General features: G+C 41.9%; 1 protein-coding gene across 1 annotated transcript in view; it reads left to right on the forward strand.

Annotated features, from left to right (window-relative positions):
• Positions 1-19,001, forward strand: part of WNT2B (Wnt family member 2B) — a 39,714-nt gene that overhangs the window by 13,111 nt on the left and 7,602 nt on the right. The window contains exon 2 of the mRNA XM_054980046.1: positions 16,819-17,039. Within this exon, the coding sequence (XP_054836021.1) occupies positions 16,819-17,039 (221 nt within the window). The remainder of the gene's footprint in view (positions 1-16,818; positions 17,040-19,001) is intronic.

The following is a 19,001-nucleotide window of genomic DNA, read 5'->3' on the forward strand; positions in this document are numbered from 1 at the left end:
TGAGAAATATTTTAAATAAATAACCCAACTTGAGACTGAGTGAGAAAGGCGGACTATAAATAACAGAAGAGCCCTGTGGTGCAGAGTGGTAAGCTGCAGTACTGCAGTCCAAGCTCTGCTCAGGAGGACCTGAGTTTGATCTTGGTGGAAGCCGGGTTCAGGTAGCTGGCTCAAGGATGGTAAAAAGTCTGCCAAGAAAACGTCGTGATGCGATGTCCCCCCATGGGTCAGTAATGACTCGGTGCCTGCACAGGGGACTACCTTTACCTTTTAAAAAAAGTAACATTAATAAGTACATAGGCAGCCTGTTATGAAGGTGATGCAGAATTCACAGTGAGCTAGTGCAGAGCAGAGATGATCACTGCAATGGCTGAGAGATTATTTTAGCAGAGGCATTCTGAACAACTGATGGCATGGGAGAATAACAACAGGAAAAGGACAGCAATGAGGAGGTAGTCCTTGGCTATGAGCCAGATACTACAAGATAGCACTTCTAAAAGAACGGGGTGGGGGTGGGGTGGGTTCTCAGGAGTCTAATGGGCAGCACTGAAGTGTAGACTCACCCAGTGCCAAAGAGACCAAACCTCTTTGATCTTTAATAGCTCTGTAGAAAAGGAAATTGTAGGAGGTGCAGATTTTATCGCCTCTGCGTGACCCGCTGCAGCCTACCCAAATTCGAATATCTACACAACTGCTAAAAAGTACAGGAGCCCTGCCCTTCTTTTGTATTTGCTCTCCCTACTGATTTGCCTTAAGAAGGACATTGATACATTTATTACGATTGCTATTAAAATGGTTCCATGAACACCAGTCTGTCTCCAGAGACCAGACACTGTCCTTGCAAAAACAATGTAAACCTTACAAACTACACTTAAGTTAGAAAAGTGGAACACGGTGCGGAATGTTATAGCTCAAGCTTATCGGGTGAATTGGGGGAGAGTGCAGAAAAAGTTGGACGTAAAACTGTTACTCCCATTTCAATGAATAGATGAATAGGTAAAGATGAATACTGGATCAAATCTGCAGTGAAAGAAACCCTCAGGTTATGCAGTGTGGGTATGCCAAAATGCACACACAGACACACACAACTAAGGCAGGATAGCCATTGCATGAACCAGCCTCAACAGAGAGGCTATGGACTGATTTGTATAGTCTTATCGATGTACAGAGAACTTTACATGATCAGATAAGCAAGCCAGAGATATTTCTGACTCGTGTCAAGCAACTGATAGAGCCAATTGATGCTGGCAAGCTGCCCTTGCTTAGGAGCTGGTACAGCTACACCTCCTATGCTACTTTGACCCTCAGACCTTTTTAAAAACAGTACAGCAAGCTGTGCATACTCTGTCCTCTAGGAATCGCTGAACTCTTATGAGATTCCTTCCTCTCATCAGAGTTTGGCCATAATTTCTGGTTCTCTATTTTGTTGTTTCAGGAGAGTTCAGCCGGCGCTATAGGGCCTGATGGCAAGGTCCTTGGGGGGCAAAGAGATGATGATTAGCTGCTCTGGTTCCCAAGCAAGAGTGGGGAGGGCAGGCTGGAGAGGCAGAGACAGAGGAAATGGGTGAGCAGGAGGGGAGGCTGATCATGGGGGCAGGAACAGGACATAGGCACCACGGTTGTCAACTCTGGGTTGGGAAATTCCTAGATATTTGGGGAAAGTGGAGCCTAGGGAGGGACCTCAGCAGGGACTCCACCCTCCAAAGTAGCTATTTTCAGTTCTCCAAGGAGAACTGAAAGCTGTCATCTGGACATCAACTGTAATTCCAGATCGCCAGACCCCACCTGGAGTCTGCATCCCACCTGGAGTCTGCACCCCACCTAATCAGCATCCTCCTAAAATCCATCACTGGCAGCCTGAACCTTAGTTGGCCTCATTATAAAGTTGTCCCCTTTCTCTGCCCTAAGCTGCATTTGCACATCATTGGATATTACGCCACTGTCATGTCCAGCAGGGTATGGATGCAGCTGGGGAGTGGGGAGAGACAATATAGGAAGGAAAGAAACAAGGGGATTAATTAGATTTCTATCCTGCTTTCCTACAAGGAGTTCAGTATGATTCCCATTTCTTCTTATTTTGTACTCAAGCCATCCTATGAGGTAGGTTAGGCTGAGAGAGATGGGGGGGGGGGTCACCAAATGAGTTTTATGGTGGAGCAGGGATATAAACCCAGATCTCCCCTCTCCTAGTCTGACACTCTAGTACATACATTGACTCTCAATAAGGGAAGAATGTGAGCAAATGCCACTACAAGCTCTTAGGCTTGCCTTAACTTGAAATCTCCAGGGAAGGAGATTCAATACTATCTCAAAGCAATTTGTTAAATTGCTAGATAGAATATTAGGAATTCACACAGAATAGGCAAAAAGTGTATCATTTATTGGATTAACTAATTGTTTAAAGCTGTAAATCTTCTGAAGTTGTTCTACAGGCAGAAAATGTTCAGAGGAACCATAAAATAAGATAAAACTAAACTCATGCCATTCCTCTAGATTGTTGTATAATGTTCCAAGTGCTTACCAATATTTAATCGAAATTTAGTTTCTTGTATTGGCCCATGTTCGATAAATGTTTACTGTAGTGACAACAGAAAACATATTTCTAATTTGCTCCCTTTTTTAAAACTGCCAGTCACATTTTTTATTTTGCCTTTCTTGCAAAGATCACACATAGCTCTCCCATCACTCACTTCATTTACTCAAGCGCTCTGTTAAATAGGTTAGACTGCGAAGAAAGACACTGGCCCAAGGTCACCTAGTGGACTTCGTGACTGAATGGGAGAACTAGAGCTCAAGTCTGACATGTTTATGCTATAGCATTGGCTACCAGAATTTTTGTCCATACCTAGAACTTATGTTGCATCTAGGCTTCATGGATCAGCCCTATAAATTAATTGACGATTCAGCACTAGAACATACAGAAATACAAATAAAGACAAGAGGGTCTCTGACGGAGGGTCTCCATCAGAAGATGGAGTTTCAGGTAAGGTGTGAGCCCTAGCAATTCTCTTTTAGAAATCACCCATTTCTTGCATGCATCCTCTTTCTTTGATGTTACAGATTGTCTAGTTTCAGGAAATGCATAGCCTGAAATGGGAATCCTTTCAGTTTTGTAAAAGCACATTGTTGAAAATATGTGCTAGGAATGACTATACAGAATGAAGAATGGGGCGGGGCGGGGGGGACACACTGAAATTAAACAAGGATCAGAGGTTGCTGTGTGTGACCGGCAGAATCAGTTCAGAACTGTGACTATATATGAGGAAATTAGCACTATTAATCATTCCACAGTGTCAACTCCTTTAACAAGTCAGGATGGCCTCATTTCCAGCAGGGTTTAACAAAACAGCAAGAGTTTATAATAATATTAATTTTTTAAAAAATCTTGCTTTTATGTAACACTTTGCATTCCAAGGTGCTTTGCAATCCACAGCAAATCTGATACTGATGTCTGAAGATGGGATTTTTTTTAAACTAAAGAGATTTAAAGTCAGAGAGCATTTTGTCAGGTGTTCTTCAGGAGGCAAAACTAAGTTGTGCAGCAAGTCTTCCTTCTAGTGAGCCCAGCACTGGTAGCTGAATGGTCCAAAATGGCCCAGGGTCCCTCCATTGTCAAGCCAATACCGTGCCATTTCCAGCTCAGTTACTGGGAAATTGAGGAAAGTAGGTGGCTGATTGCCTAGCAATTGTTTAAGAGTTTTTCACATTTCTCCCTTCTCTAACCAAAGTAGTGCCATGTGAGGGGAAGTCAGCTGGCAGAGAGGAGAAAGAGGGAGTGCAAGAGCAATCAGAGCATCACAAAAACTTGCTTTTTCTTTCCAGGCTCTTATTGGAGCTACTTTGTCCAAACTGGATCAATCAGCCAATGTTTTGGACATCATTTTGCTACTTGTAATATAAAAGAGGGACAAAACAACAGATCTGTGAAATTAACTCTCTGCCTCTACAATTCAGCATCTTATTCTAAACAAATCAAGAATGAAACCAAACAGAAAAAGCAGATATTAAGTATCTTTCTTGGCTACGAATGTGTGCACAATGATAAGCGAAGTCTATCTTGGCACCCATAGACACCATAGTACCCTCCAAAGGGTCTCCTGACACCCATTTGCCTAATTGGCAAAGTGTCCCTTCCCCAAAGAGCCACTTCTGGCTTTCCTCCACCTCATTCAAGCAGGAGAAGCTTCAGAAAGGATCAGAAGACATCACCTTACTGTCCACTGAGAGCGCTCATTCAGAAATAGCTGCCTTCATCACAGGAGGATGCTTGGCCTAGAACCTCCCAACATTTTGTGATTGACCCCTAGTTCCTGGGGCACCCATCTTATAGCTGGTGCCCACCTCCTGTTCTCAGCATTCCAAAAAGTGTCCATAGGCTCCACAAAGTTGGGGGTCCTGGCGTAAATACTGGATATGTTTATACTGCAGAGGCCAGCCTATCCATGCTGAACAGGCAGTGGCAGCTTACTCATTTTGCTGCCAGTTGTGACACCCCTGCCTTTGTCCCCACTTCATCATTGCCCCTGCCCAAAGCCAGGGCAGCGAATGCTTTTTGCCACCATTTTTTACCCAAGTTTCTATAAGACTAACACAAGAAGCCACACATGCCCTATAGAGCTCTCCAAAGTCTCACAAGATTTGGTTGCTGGGCCAGCTAAAAAGGTATGTGAGAGAAAGGAAACTCTTGAGAGTCTGGGAAACCTTATGGGCATGTGTAGCTTGTCACATTGATTTTAGAGAAGTGAGAATAAGGAAGCAGTAGGCCCTTCAACTAGGGCAGGGGTGGTAGAAAGGGAAGTCCCCCCCCATCCACTGCCCGATGCAACCACCTTATGGATGACCCAACTCTGTAGATGAGCGGGGTGGGTGTATTGAAGCATTACTTGGTAGCAACAGCTTCCCACTTTAGAAGTGCAATCAAAACCATTATTTCTAAAAATTCTACTGAATTGCCTACTGCTGTAGAGAAAAACGGGCTGTACCTTTAGTGGAGACTTCATGGGATGTTATTTGTCAAGCGGCATTATGTACTTCCATTTCCACACATTAAACATCTATTATAGGGACAGGACATTTTTCTCCCGGCCTGTTGGCAACTGTATGAGAGGCACTGCACTTGATGAGTCAGACAAAACTCTCTACCATGCCTCTTCCCCCAGATTAAAAAAACGATAGGCTTTAAATAACCCCCTCCAACCCACTGAGGTCTTCCTCCAGCTTAGAAAAACATCCTGGGCGTCTGGAGCTTCACCCTGCAGTTCTAATTCAACTGAGACAGCTTTGATGGCATCAACTGTTTAGCTGCAAAGGGATTACATGCTTTGCATTTCTTCCTAATGATACTGTGGTTTGTGGACCAAGCTTTAGGACCGCTAAATATTATTACACACCCTCAATAACCAGCCCAGCACGTGCAAAGAACAATACATTGGCTGCTGGTGATAGTTTTTTTTAAGCTCAACCAGTTCCAGCAAAGTATGGAGACTAGTTAGGCAGGAATGTTGGTACCGTGAGGCATTGTACCAATAAAGTGCTGTAGCTTTCCCTTATCACTTACCTTAAAACAGGAATTCCAGGTTGACTAATATTGAGAACCATCACTGGCCACCTGCAGATATAAATACAGCTGTTTCAGTTTAGTGTGCCATAAACAGGGATTAAAATTAAGCAAAGGAGGACCATGTCACAGGTGTTGCCCAACTAACCATTCCAGGGGGATCTAGGCCTGCCATTTGACCATCCATGATGAGTAAACCCCTTCCTTAGGCCCCAATTTCCTGTTCACAAGAAGCTGAGGAGCAGCAAAAAAAAATGGCTGGAAAATAGTCTCCTTAGTAACATTCTAGGAATTTCACCATGTCTCTATGGTCTTTACCATAGAGTTAGGGTGGGAAACTCCTACATCATCACTTGAAAGTAACAGCTCATCCTCCCCAAACTCTGCCTTCCCAAGTTTCTGTCCTCAGCATCTGGTGTTTGCCAAGGCAGTGCTGGATCATGCAAGTAAACCAATTTGTATGTTACGAAGCAAGCCAAACTGCTGCCACTGTCATGCCTGGATTGCTGATTCTCCAGGTTGCCTGGATTCCTTCTTTTTAAAAGGGCCTGTCAGTTGGGAAGCCAGCTGTAATACATGCAGTAATTAGCTTGATAGAGCAGGGGTGAGAAGCGCATAAAATTAGCACCTGTAGCATGAGAAAAATCCTGTGTCCCAGTTCAACCCTGGGGAGTCCATTGTTCCAGACTTGCAAATAAACTCAGTTTCAGCAAACTTGAGTGGTAATTGCCTTTTGAAGCCTCTCTGTTTGAGAACTACATGAGAACATGTTAAGAAGTGAATTTTTGTGAGTGAGGGTTGGGTTTAAGATTAGGGAGCTGTATGTTGGCAAGAAATCTTGCCGTTACTTGCAATGGGAGACCTATGCACATTTCATCTGATGTAAGCGGGTGGCTCAGCTCTTTCCTAGGGCCATGAGCACAGGCTACACATACTCTGAGGCTTGTGCCTCTTGTAAATGAAGAGTATTTTTTCTTTCCAAGAAACACATTAAAAGGAACATTGCATTTTCCACTGGAAAATTCGAAGCCATTGTACTAGGTAAACTATCTTCTAGACATTTAAATTGATCGGCAGAAAATCATCATCATTATCATCACTGAAATAGCAAGTCAAATGAGTGTCTAGACCCTGGAGATTCTTACTCCTCATTTCTCTCATGGGAACATGTGCACACCAGGAACACATGCTTGTTGGGGTTTAAAATGAAACGTATGTTGCTGAGTAAATAGACATGGCTGCCTCTGATTGTTGTGTTTATCTAAGAGGCAATTTGGGATTCTCCTTGTTTATTGGAAGAAGAGCCAACAGATTCTTATGGCAACTGGGAGGCGATGTGTGACAGTTTTCTTCTGTTTTCTTGAGGGCTGCGTCAAGGGCAGCCTCCATTAAGGGGCCATGGAGAAAAAGAGGCTTTGGCAATTGCCTGTCGAGATTTGTGTTGATAAGAGATTCACTCGTGGGCGGAAAAGAGGAAAAGCAATAAAACTTCACTTCTCCAGAATTATCTAATATGGATTCTTCTGAGCACTGCCAAACAGTGGGGAAGGGAAAGGAATTATTTAGAAACTTTTTCTATGCCTTCCCAAGAGGATGATCTCAAAAACAAGCATCGTATCATGACCCCTCCCCACCCACCCTGCCCCTTTGATTCAATCTAGACTCTGGGCATATTCACTATGCTATTCCTCTTTTCAAGTATCCCTTTATGTTATGGGGAAAATAAAACATTTCACAATATGGGGTTGCCACCAATAATGACCTCCTCGTGGCAAGTTTCCCACCCTTCCATAGCTGAAAAGCTAATACCAGTGTTTGTAAATAAGCAGATTCAAATCCCTGCTCAGCCACAAAGTTTAATGGGAGACACTGGTCCAACATCTCTCTCTCAGATGAGATTTTCTGAGAATAAAAAGCAGGCAGGGGGATCATGTACACCAACCTGAGCTCTTTGTGGGATTGGAAGGCTAAAAATCCTGTATGGTGACACTGATATGCTTTGTATTTTCCCTCTCACCTGACACAAGCAGCAGCTAGTGATGGGGAGCAGCAATGGGGGTGGGGGGGACCTATTGCATTCCTTTATCATTCCAGAATTTCTCTGTGTTCTGTGTGCCACTCAATTGTTGTTGAACAGGAGAATTTCTAAAATGAATTCCAGAATTGGATCACATGCAGTTGATGAATCTTTCATTTCCTACTTTTGCATTCTCCTCTCTGACATTCACACATGTGCACTGATTTTTAAAAAATCTGATTGTGCAAATAGTTGCATCAGGAAGCCTTTTATGTGTATTGATCCACTGTAGACCTGTACTCCTGCACTTTGGTAAAACATACCCCAAAAGAATCTGGATACAACTGTACTTTTAAGCACACTGACATATTTTGCACCGTCTTATCTTTTTTTAAAGAAAGCAAAGAATTATATAATTGTGTAAATCAGAAATGATATATAACAGAATATATAAGCTACTGAGTGTTCCCCCCTCCATCCCCTTACTTACTTATGTTAAAATACATTTTATTCAACATTTTATATTCAACATTTTACATTACTGATTTGATAACTATTCCATTTTACTGATAATTGTTCTTAGTTTCTCTTAATTTTCAGCTACATAATAAAAAAAGCTTTCCATTTTTTTCTGAAATTCTAGGATTGGCCTAGTATGTATAAGATGTTAATTTTTCCATTGATGCATATTCATATAGTTTCTTCATGCATTCTGTCAAATCTGGACAAGATTCTGCCTTCCATTTTGTTGCATATACTACTATCGCTGCTGTCACCATATATTTAAATAGTTTGCTATGTATTTTTACAATATTGCTTGATAAGATATTTAACAACATATTTTCAGGGTTCAACACAAAGTGAAAATTTAGTATCTTTTGCATCTCTTCATGTATTTTTATCCAATATTTCCTCACTTTCTTACATGTCCACCACATGTGATAGAATTTTGCATTAATGTATTGACATTTCCAGCACTTTTCACTGTAATCCTTATTAGCTTTTGCTATGTCCTTAAGAGTAATATACCATCTAAAGAACATTTCATACCAATTCTCCCTTAATACTTGACAGTCTGCAAATTTAATTTCTTTAATCCATAAGTTTTCCCACTGACTCAAATATTTTCTCCACAATTTTGCATCCATTTTATCATACAGTTTTTTACTGTATCTTATTGCAGTATGCCACAGAATCAGAACAAGTAAAAAACTGTATGATAAAATGGACGCAGTGTCTTATCAATGCACAAATAGACAGAGAGAAAAAGGCGTACAGGCCGAAGGAGTAAAAAGCTACAGCAAACAGCACACATTTAGTATGCTGTGAAAAATGTGCAAATAACAAGGAATTCCTAATGCATCAGCTCCACTTTGGAAACAAGCCCAAGTAATTTAGAACTCCAAAACCCAGGGAGACATTTGCTTAAGAAGAAGTTGGAAGTTTCCCTGGGGGAAATACATAGTGTTATGTAGTCAGGGTAAAGATAAGTTACTACAATGTATGATATGGAGGGGGAAAGTGATTTCTTACAGTGTTTAGTTCCGTCTATAAACAGTCTTTTGTTGAGGATAAGCATTATAACTCTTGTGCTTTGTTGAAAGTACAGTCAATGGCACTTACTTCCAGGTAAATATACCTAGGATTGGGGGAAGGGTACCAATTGTCTAATTTTTAATGGCTATAGGCCTTGAATCTTTAACAGCTGCATAAGATGTAGAAATAGAGAAAGCTTCTCTCAGCACAGAGAGGTAGTGCCTCAGGCAGAGTGGGGTTTTTCTCCAAACCTGCTACCCTTTGGCTGGATTGGACCTAGAATTTTTTGTGTGAGAGGTGAATGCTCTCACTGAACCATGACCCCTACCTATATAATAAGACCAAAACATCTTTTTATAGAGAGATAGAGTCAATGCAAAGCACAGATGGCATTAGTGAGCCTGCAAGCTGAGGTAACGGGCTTGGACTCATCCACAACTGCCATCCATCTATTGTAATTTTTTGAAGCCCATTCTTCCTCCAAGGAGCTTGTAGCAGCATATATAGTTCTCCCCTCCATTTTATCCCTTCAACAACTCTGTGAGGCTGAGAGAGTGACTGGCACAAGGTCACCCAGAGAGTTTCAGGCATGAATCATGGATTTGAATCAAGTCAGTCCAGTTCTAGTCCAGCATTCTACACGATACACATTTGGTTAAATAGGTGTGCTCGTTTATTGGCAGACTCAGGCCAGCACATTGATCAAAATCAAAGATGCTAATTAATATTTACTGAGGCATACAGCCTTGATCAAAAAAATGAGGTTAATTCTGAGTGTGACAAGATTTGGCTCTGGACCCATCTGTAACAGGGCTCTGTTCCAGATACATAAAAATAGTAGAGACTGTTTCTGAGCATGTGCTGAGTAACCAAAGGCATGTGCTGAGTAACCAAAGGCAATCCCAAAATACCACAGGAAAGTAGCTCATTGCAGTTGTTACTCAACATGTTTTTGTCTCTGAGAAACAGAATTGTAGGACTTTGCAATGTTTCTCCCACAATACATAATAGAAAGGGAAGCCTCTCTCAGTCCACTGTCAGCTCTCTTAAAATTACTGCTGCTTGTAGCCCATGGTTATTCTGTTCATTGTATTTTTTCTTATTCCAAGGAACTCAGGGCAGCATAAATGGTTCTCCCTTCCATTTTGCCCCTGCTGTAGCGCAGTGGTTAAGTAGTTTGGCTGCAAATCAGCACTTTACTGGTTCAAATACCACTACTGCCATGAGCTCAGTAGGTAGCCTTGAGTAAGCTACTTCTCTCAACCTCAGCTCCCCAGCTGTATTGTGGGGATAATAATAACACTAACTTGTTCACCACTCTGGGTGAGGCACTAATCTGTCTAGAAGAGCAATATATAAGTGCAGTTATAATTATTATAATTACAACAGCCCTTCAAATTAAATTAGGCTGATAGTGATTAGCCCAAGATCAGTCCTGACCTGGATAGCCTAGTCTACCCCAATCTCGTTGGATTTTGGAAGCCAAGCAGTGTTGGCCTTGGTTAGTAATTGGATGGAAGACGACGACCAAGGAAGACCAGGGTCACTCTAAAAGCAGGCAATGGCAAACCACCTCTGTTTGTCTCTTGCCTTGAAAACTGCAGCAGGGGTCACATAAATCAGCTATGATATGATGGCACTGCCAGTTCCCACCAGCAGTAGCCCAACACCACCCAGTGAGTGTCAGGTCTGAGTGGGGATTTGGACCTGGATTTTCCAAGTCCAACAATCAAACCACTAGACCAGCCTGGTTTAATTCCCTATCATAGCTTAAGTAACAGGATTGTCCAGCTCAACTTTTAACTGCAAGACAATATGCTTCTCATACATGTTGGAGCCAAAGTCCAAAGAAGCTGAATTCAGGGTAATTTGGATCTTATTCCAAACACAAGCATGGTCTGTCTGGCAGTCGATCTACTTGATAGGGTTCTGCATGCATTTCAGTATCATACATATAGTATATGTTCCCAGTAAGATGTTACTAGAAAGAGGTGGAAAAGAGATATAGACAATGGGTATTTGGAATTTATCTAGGCAGCCACAAATATATGGAGGGAGAACTCGAAAACCCAGCTTTCTTCAAGCTATAGCTGCTTAGAAAAAAAGTGTACCTCAAATCTCAGTTCACTTCAGACATTGTTAAGATGTTGCTATTTTCCTTTTCTGCACAATGTTATATGTAAACAGTTGGCTCTAGTTCTAATTCTCTTCTGAGTCTTTAGCTATGCCTGCGTTCAACAGATATGAAAAACACTTCTGCTAATGTTTCGTGCAGAGCAATGCCAAAACGGGTCTGCTAAATTTTTGGTCTGCCACTTCAGACAGTAATCATCACCTCACAGCATGAAGCTGGCGCTTTGGAAGTGGGACTTTGTTGGCAAGGTGGACTGCAGGAAAAGAAAGCAATTAGTGGCCTTCCTGTGCTCTCCCTCTCTCTCACTTGCTTTAGCCTTAAGATAATATTCATCTCAGTCAGGACCCCTGGCAGCAAAAATGGACAGAAGCATAAATCAGTTACGTGAGTCATAGACTCATGATCTTCCTTGAAATGTTGTCTTGAGGGAGGCTCAACTTCATGAATCAATTGCCAAGTGATCATGTTGGGTGTCTGAAAGTTTTCTCCAGAAAGGATTGACAAGCACCTGAGGATGGAGGGCAATAATTGCCTTCCTCCAAAGTCTGCCCTGGCTCACTTGCTGGAGCCATCCAGATGGCTTTGCTCAATACATTCACCTCCAGACACTCAATAACACTTTATTTTCTGCTTCATAAGCACAATGCTTGACAATTATATACTGGGGGATACATGGAAGATGCTGTTATTGAGAAAGAAATCAAGAGGATTAAGTTCTCATATTCTGCAAGCCTGTGCTTTACGTATGTTTTTCAGAGATTAACACTACAGTAGTATATGCATAGCTAATGAATTCTGTGCAGTCCTACTCACTGTAGACAACAGGCAGGGAAGATGTACAAGTTTCAAGCTCTGACCTGGATCACTCGTGCTAGCCCAATTTTGTTACTCAGAAACTAAGCAGGGTTGGCCTTTGTTAGTATTTGAATGGGAAACCACCAAGGAAGACCGGAGTTGCTATGCAGAGGCAGGCAACGGCAAACCACTTTTGTTAGTTTCTTGCCTTGAAAAGCACAGCAGGAACTTTCCTCCACCACCACAGGACTCAGGGCCAAGCAATAAGTGATGAATGACACTTGAACGGCAAGTGGATTGAGTGGAGCGCAAGTGGACAGGGAGAAATACACTTGCCGTTCAAGTGTCATTCGTCACTTGTAGCTTGGCCCTCAATCTGAGAAATTCTGGAAACGTGGAGAACTGGGAACAGATTATTTCTGCGTATGGTGGACCTGCACTGAAAATGTTGTAGCAGTTACACTAGGATGCGGGAGACCTAGGCTCAAATCTTCACCCTACCATGAAAACTCCCTCAGAGCTGCTTTGAAGATAAAATGGAGGAGAAAAGAACTATGTAAGCCACTTTTGAGTCTCCATTTGGGAGAAAGGCAGGTTATAAGAAAGCAAACTCAGAGGCAATTGGTGAGGATGTTTGTTTTCTTGCACCAATCCTCTTAGTTTTGTCATTTTTTAAAAAAAGGTATATTAAGGATATTTTAAAAGAAACTCAACCTTGATATAGGATTCATTTCAAATTCAATTTTAATTTTAAGGATTGAGAGGACTTTTAGATGCAAATCCACATCAGAGAAAGTTAGCCATACCTGGTCTGGTTTAGATGAGTCAGACAGAAGTCATTTGTTGTGTATAATTTAAGCCGCATCAATCAATCAATTAAATACAATGACATCTGGCGTTGCCAGCTTTGAGTTGGGAAATTCCTGGAGATTCAGCGGTGGAGGCTGGGGTTTATTCAAACAGCATGATCACTGGAACTAACAACACCAGTTACACCATCTCAGGTTCATTTATTTGTTCATCTTCCAATATTATATGCTATCAAGTGTCAGCAATGCCCTTCTCCTCTGTACACTGGACAAGCAAATCAGTCCCTATGTAAAAGAATAAATGGTCATAAATCTGACATTAGAAATTACATAAATCTAACAAATTACAACTCTCAAAACCAGCGGAAGAAAAATTTAATCTTCCAGGACATTCATTGCTGACAGAGGGGAAATTATATGAGATTGCTGAAATGGAGTTTATTCACAAATTCAGAACAATGGACTCCCCCTGCTGTGTGTGTGGGGTGGGGGGAAGCTGAACAAAGACGTAGGATTATTATCTCACTACTAACCACAGACTAACACGGCTAACTCCTCTGCACTTATCTCACTACAGACGCTGATTTCTGCTGTAATCAAGTTGCATTGTACCTTGACATCCTGATGTCTTCCTTTGTTACACCCCTCCCATCTACTCATGCTACATTGCACCCTGACATCGTGAAACCCACTCATCTATCTTTAGCTGGGATATAAAGGCTCAGGAATCTCCATTCCTACTTGTGTCTGAAGGGAGCTCTGACTCTTGAAGGCTTACACTCTGAAAATCTTGTTGGTCTCTAAGGTACCACAGGATGCAAATCCTACTGATTTTTCCATTCATTTCTTTGATGTCCCACCTGTAAATGTGGGCAGCTCCACCAAGAAAGGACTACTGTATTGATGGACCTGCTCTTTTGGAATAGGGCATCCTAGATTCTGCAAAATTGCTCTTCAGTTTCAGGCTCAAGAACACTTTTTGGCTTTAGGATGAGGAGGATACAAGCACCAGACAAAGCTTTTTTCCATGGACACTAATTTAAACCCCCTGGTTCTTTAACTTTCCCTGTATTCCATATTTCTTCACTTTTGACAAGATGCTGTTTTCTGATGCCTCTCCCTGTCCATTTCCTGGTGACTGAAAGGTTGATGAGTTGGCTTGTGAAAACAGCAATTGTTAACCAGAACAGTCCTTCCTAACTTGCAAATAGTGTAAGGAGCAATGTTTATAAGCCACCATGCAAACCCTAGATGACCTTGACTTCTCACCAGAGTTTTAACCAAATATTTTAAAAGGGAAAAAATAAAAGGGCCCATGTCTTGATTCACAGAGTTTCCCCTGGGGCTGCAAGCTATCTCCGTGACCGATACAAATTATAGCACACGATGAAGCAGACAGTGAAATATTGCCCAGGCTTATTGCTTTTCATCCTTATTATTAAAGGGAGGGTCTTAATTCCAGTCTAGGAGCTTGAAACATTTGAATGCTGCCCAAATCGCTCCATTTTTCAGCCAGAAATGCAACTAGTGGTATGTGGCAAAAGCCATTCTCCAGCCTAAAAAAATCTCCGGCTTTCTGTCTGGAGTTAAAAGAAAGGATGATCTTGGATGGATGTGGAAAATTCCACCCTTGACTCCACTGTCTGTGTAACTTTAAGATCAGCCGCAATGCCTTCAGGGCCCAGTTCAGGGAGCACAGAAGAGACCAATAACAAGCAAGGCAGTGCAGATTTATTCATCTAAAGCAGATAAAATGAACTAGATTAGTCCTGGGGTGGCAAATAGCATGAAATGGGAAGCCTCGTTTCAGATCCCATCGTAGTCAGAATTCCACAAGGAAGGCACAGGCAAGCTAGCATTCTCTTTGCCTCATCCTTCTTATGTACAATATGGAAACAATTATAATACTGTCCTACTTTCCATGGATATCGTAAGAGGCAATGGGTGCACACTGAACACTCCACTCCCACTACATAAATACTTTTGTTGTTATTAATACTAATAGAAGTCCAGCGGCACTTTAAAGACTAACAACATTTATTTCAATATGAGCTTTTGTGAGTCTGTTCTTTAGATATGTATGGAAATCAAAATGAGAAGCTTTCTTACAGGCAGGTTGCCAGGGGCGGGGGGGTGGGTGAACGCAGATGGTTAATACTGCTGTGCAGTTTCACTCTATTCACTCTGCAGATTCACTATGGGGGAAGAGCAGGATTCGAGACCATTAAGGTGCTGCTAGACCTGAATCTTGCTCTTCTTCTACCGAGCAATGCAGAGAATCTCTACTCGAGATGCCTCAGCACATGTTCGTCAAGTATAGGAAAATGCAAATGTTAGCTGGGAAACATAGTTTTAAAAGACAGCACTGGCAGAGATTGTTCCTCAGAGCCTCCCCAAAAGCTCTGCCAATTTTACCTTTTGTCTAAAACTGTGTGGGATCACAACCAGAGGGCAGCAAGGAATGGAAATGGGCTGGAGATGCCTTCCAGAGCCAGGTTTGGACCTAGAGAGATTATAACAGGCTGAAGTTTCCCTTCTGGCATTTCACAGCCCCTTCGCACAGTTCCAGTGTATAGCAAAGCCTTTGCCCTACCACCAGCTCTGTGTTTTTAAATTACCCTTCCCAGCTAACATGGCATCTCCCAACACATGTTCTTCATGTGTCAGATGTCTCTTGCCATCTTTGAATGTCTCAAACATAATTAGCAGCAACTTATGAAAGGAGCTTTGACTCTCAGATGCTCATACCCTGGAAATCGAATTGGTCTTAAGGTGCTACTGGACCGGAACCTTGCTCAGTTACAAATAATGGGTGATGAGAACGATCAAAAGTTCAAACAGCTAAGCAAAGTGGTAAGTTCCAGTGAAAATTTACTGTTCTTGTAAAGATACTATAACAAGGTTAAGATCTTGCTCTTTGACTGCAGACCAACATGGTTACCCACTTGAAACTATAGCAAAGTTATAATCTAGTAAAATATGCTAAGAGCAGCCAATTAAAATGTCTATAAAATGGGTCCTGAAGAGTTGCTAGAGAGTGTAGTGAGTTAAGGCTTCCTGCTTAAGTCAGAATTTCATGTAGAGTTTAATTTCTTGATGAGTTCTAATTCAGCATATTCATGTTGTATACTCCCTTTGCACTTTTTTGTGGTAAATGGTGACTTTCAGGTCTGCGATAGCATACTCAGGAAGATTAAGGTGTTCTCCCACTGGTTTTCTGAATGGTGTGGTTTCTTATGGCCAAGTTGTATTCCTTGGTTCTTTCATGTAGAGACTGAAATGTTTGTTGAATATAAAAAGTAGAAGGGCATTGCTATCCCATGATGGCATATATTGAATTGGATGAAATGCAACTTTTTAAGCCATGGGTGGTGTAGCTGATGTTGTTAGGTCACATAGCAGTATTACCCAAGTGTATAGGGGACAAAGTTGTCATCTAGGTTTGTTGCAGAGTTTGGTTCCTGGGTTTGTGTCTTTGTTGGGTGGCTGTGGTTTTTGATGAGGAGCCATTTTAAGAGTTGGGGGCCTGCCTGTAAGCAAGTGAAGGCCTGCCCTCCTTGGCCTGTGAAAGAGGAATATAGTAATAGCCAGAAAGTGCAATAATCTATCATGGAAGTCAATTTGGTAGCCTCGCTTTTTCAGCATCTTTCAGAGTTCTAAGAGGAAATAAAACATACCATTCTCTAAAAATAAGAATCAAACCTTCAGTCTTGCATCTAACAGATTAGGGGGGGGGGAATTACATTCAGTCTTAGCATGCTTGATTCATTATTTTAGAAGATCTGAATATGATAGCAAGATCAAATCTGCAAAACAAACCAAAAATCTTAAACACAAAATGATTGTCTACTTTGCTGGTATCTGTATATAGACTGGTTCACACAAGCATCACTGTCTCTTTGCCCAGCACTTCATTAGTGTTTTCCCATTCAATTCATTAACTACCATGATATTCTTGCCATCCCTGCAGGTACATTGGGGCCCTGGGGGCAAGGGTGATCTGCGACAACATCCCTGGACTGGTAAACAAACAGCGGCAGCTGTGCCAAAGTTACCCAGACATTATGCAGTCAGTTGGAGAAGGAGCCAAGGAGTGGATCCGGGAATGCCAGCACCAATTTCGTCACCACCGCTGGAACTGCAGCACTTTGGACAGAGACCACACCGTCTTTGGCAGAGTCATGCTACGAAGTAGGTACCCATCAGCAGCTCTTCTTTTCTAACTCTCTTTAGCAGGGGCCAGTTGTTTATAATTCTTGTAAAAAAAATCACTCTGTTTTCATTTCGCTAGAATTATTTTTATTTTTCAAAAGCAAAGAAAACTGTGTGGGGAAATGCCATTGTGTTACATTACTACAGCAGAGATGACCAGGATTGATAATGAGAATTGCTGCATTAACCCTACAAGGGCCACTATATTATTCTGATGAGAGTAAAGGACTCAGATCTGTTTGCTGGACCAGAATGGTGCAGATTCTATTTCCATCAGCATCAGGAGCTTTTGGAAGGTTCACAAAAAGGGTTATGCTGGCAACATCCTTCCCCTATTGATTTTCTCCAGCTTTGATATACACAGATATACTTCCTCTGAACATGGAGTTTCATTTAGCTATTTTAGTTAACTACTACTGATAGACATCTCCATGAAATTTCCAGACATCTTTTTTTGAAAGTTTAGGCATTGTGGAGAGATCCTTTCCATTCCCTTGTGCTGCAGTGTTGTGCAGGAATGTTGGCCCATAATAGCTGCAGAACTAGCACAATCCATTTCTAATGATAAGGGATGGAATATGGATGAGGGGTTGCTGACTGGCTCTCCTGACTCCAGGTATACCACCTGATAGCAGCACACAAATCTCTATTGACACTACTGCAGTTTATCACAGTCTGTATGATGTATATGCATTCAAGATCACTTAAGAAGTTGCAAATGAAAGAGTTTATCATTCATAAACCTTATAAAAGAGATGTTTTGGAATTAAATTGGAGACTGTCTAGATTTTGCAGACTTTCCAGCCAACCATTTTTGTATCTACCAGTATTATTAAAGGTAAAAACATCCTCACTAATCTTTGAGTCTGGACTAATGAGATGTTCAGCATCTATGACTGCAGGTATTATTCGCTATTTATTTTTATGTGTATTTGGATGCTATAGATTAAGACTATTAGAGCTGCCAGTTGCCATGTCTTTCCTCCCCTTATAAGAGAAAGAGGTTACTTAATTCAAGTAGGGGGTGGCAGGAGTGATGCTGTTGACCTTCCCAACCAAGGCAAGCTTGGTTGCTGCCACATTTTCTCATTGACATTTGACAATAGATCTTCAAAGCCCATACTGTGAACTGGTCTTCATTGCTGGTGTAAGAGTTTTGGTGTAAGAGATTTTATAATGTATCTCGTGTATTAAAATTGTTTTACTGTTGAATTTGTTGTGAATCACCTTGAGGACCTTTGGGCAGAAAATCAGCTGACAGACAGACAGACAGACGGGCGGATAGATAGACAGACGGATGGATGGATGGATGGATGGATGAGAACTTGGCAGTCAGTGACATCATCTTATGATCTGCATACACAGTTATACCAGTGCAGCATGGGGGGTTCCCCCAAACAGAGGCAGCCAATCTATATAGGAATAAGGGTATACAGGTGAGGAGGTTCTTAAATATCAGACCCCAGACCCTGTTTTATACATGGGAGGGCAGATCCCTATTTAAAGAGGCAGGTCCACCACCCCCACCCCCACTAACATCTAGTTTGAATCTCCACCCAATAGAAAGCATGATGCTCTTGTGCTCACATGATGAATGCTGTTAACTGGGGAAAAAGCAGAGCCTAAACTTCCTCATGCTATGTTTTGGCTTCCCTTATATGCAAAGCAAACAGTAATGGGATATGTCACTGCCCTGGAAGCAGCCACTTCAGGATGGGAGAAAACACCTCTGGAAGCATGAGCTTGAAAGTAAACTGTAACAGGATATATAAATATTTGGCTAGCAGAGCTGGCTGGGAGTCAGCTCTCGAGGGCAAAGTTTGTCGTCACTGTGTGTAGTGCAAAAGGCCAAGCTGCACTTTTGTCCTCCCTCTCAAACAGGGGCAGCACTCATGGGATGAAAAACATCCCCGAGACAGCCCCGCCTATCCTGTGTCATGT

Source organism: Eublepharis macularius, chromosome 5, assembly GCF_028583425.1.
Source record: "Eublepharis macularius isolate TG4126 chromosome 5, MPM_Emac_v1.0, whole genome shotgun sequence".
In the NCBI taxonomy this organism is placed as follows: domain Eukaryota; kingdom Metazoa; phylum Chordata; class Lepidosauria; order Squamata; family Eublepharidae; genus Eublepharis; species Eublepharis macularius.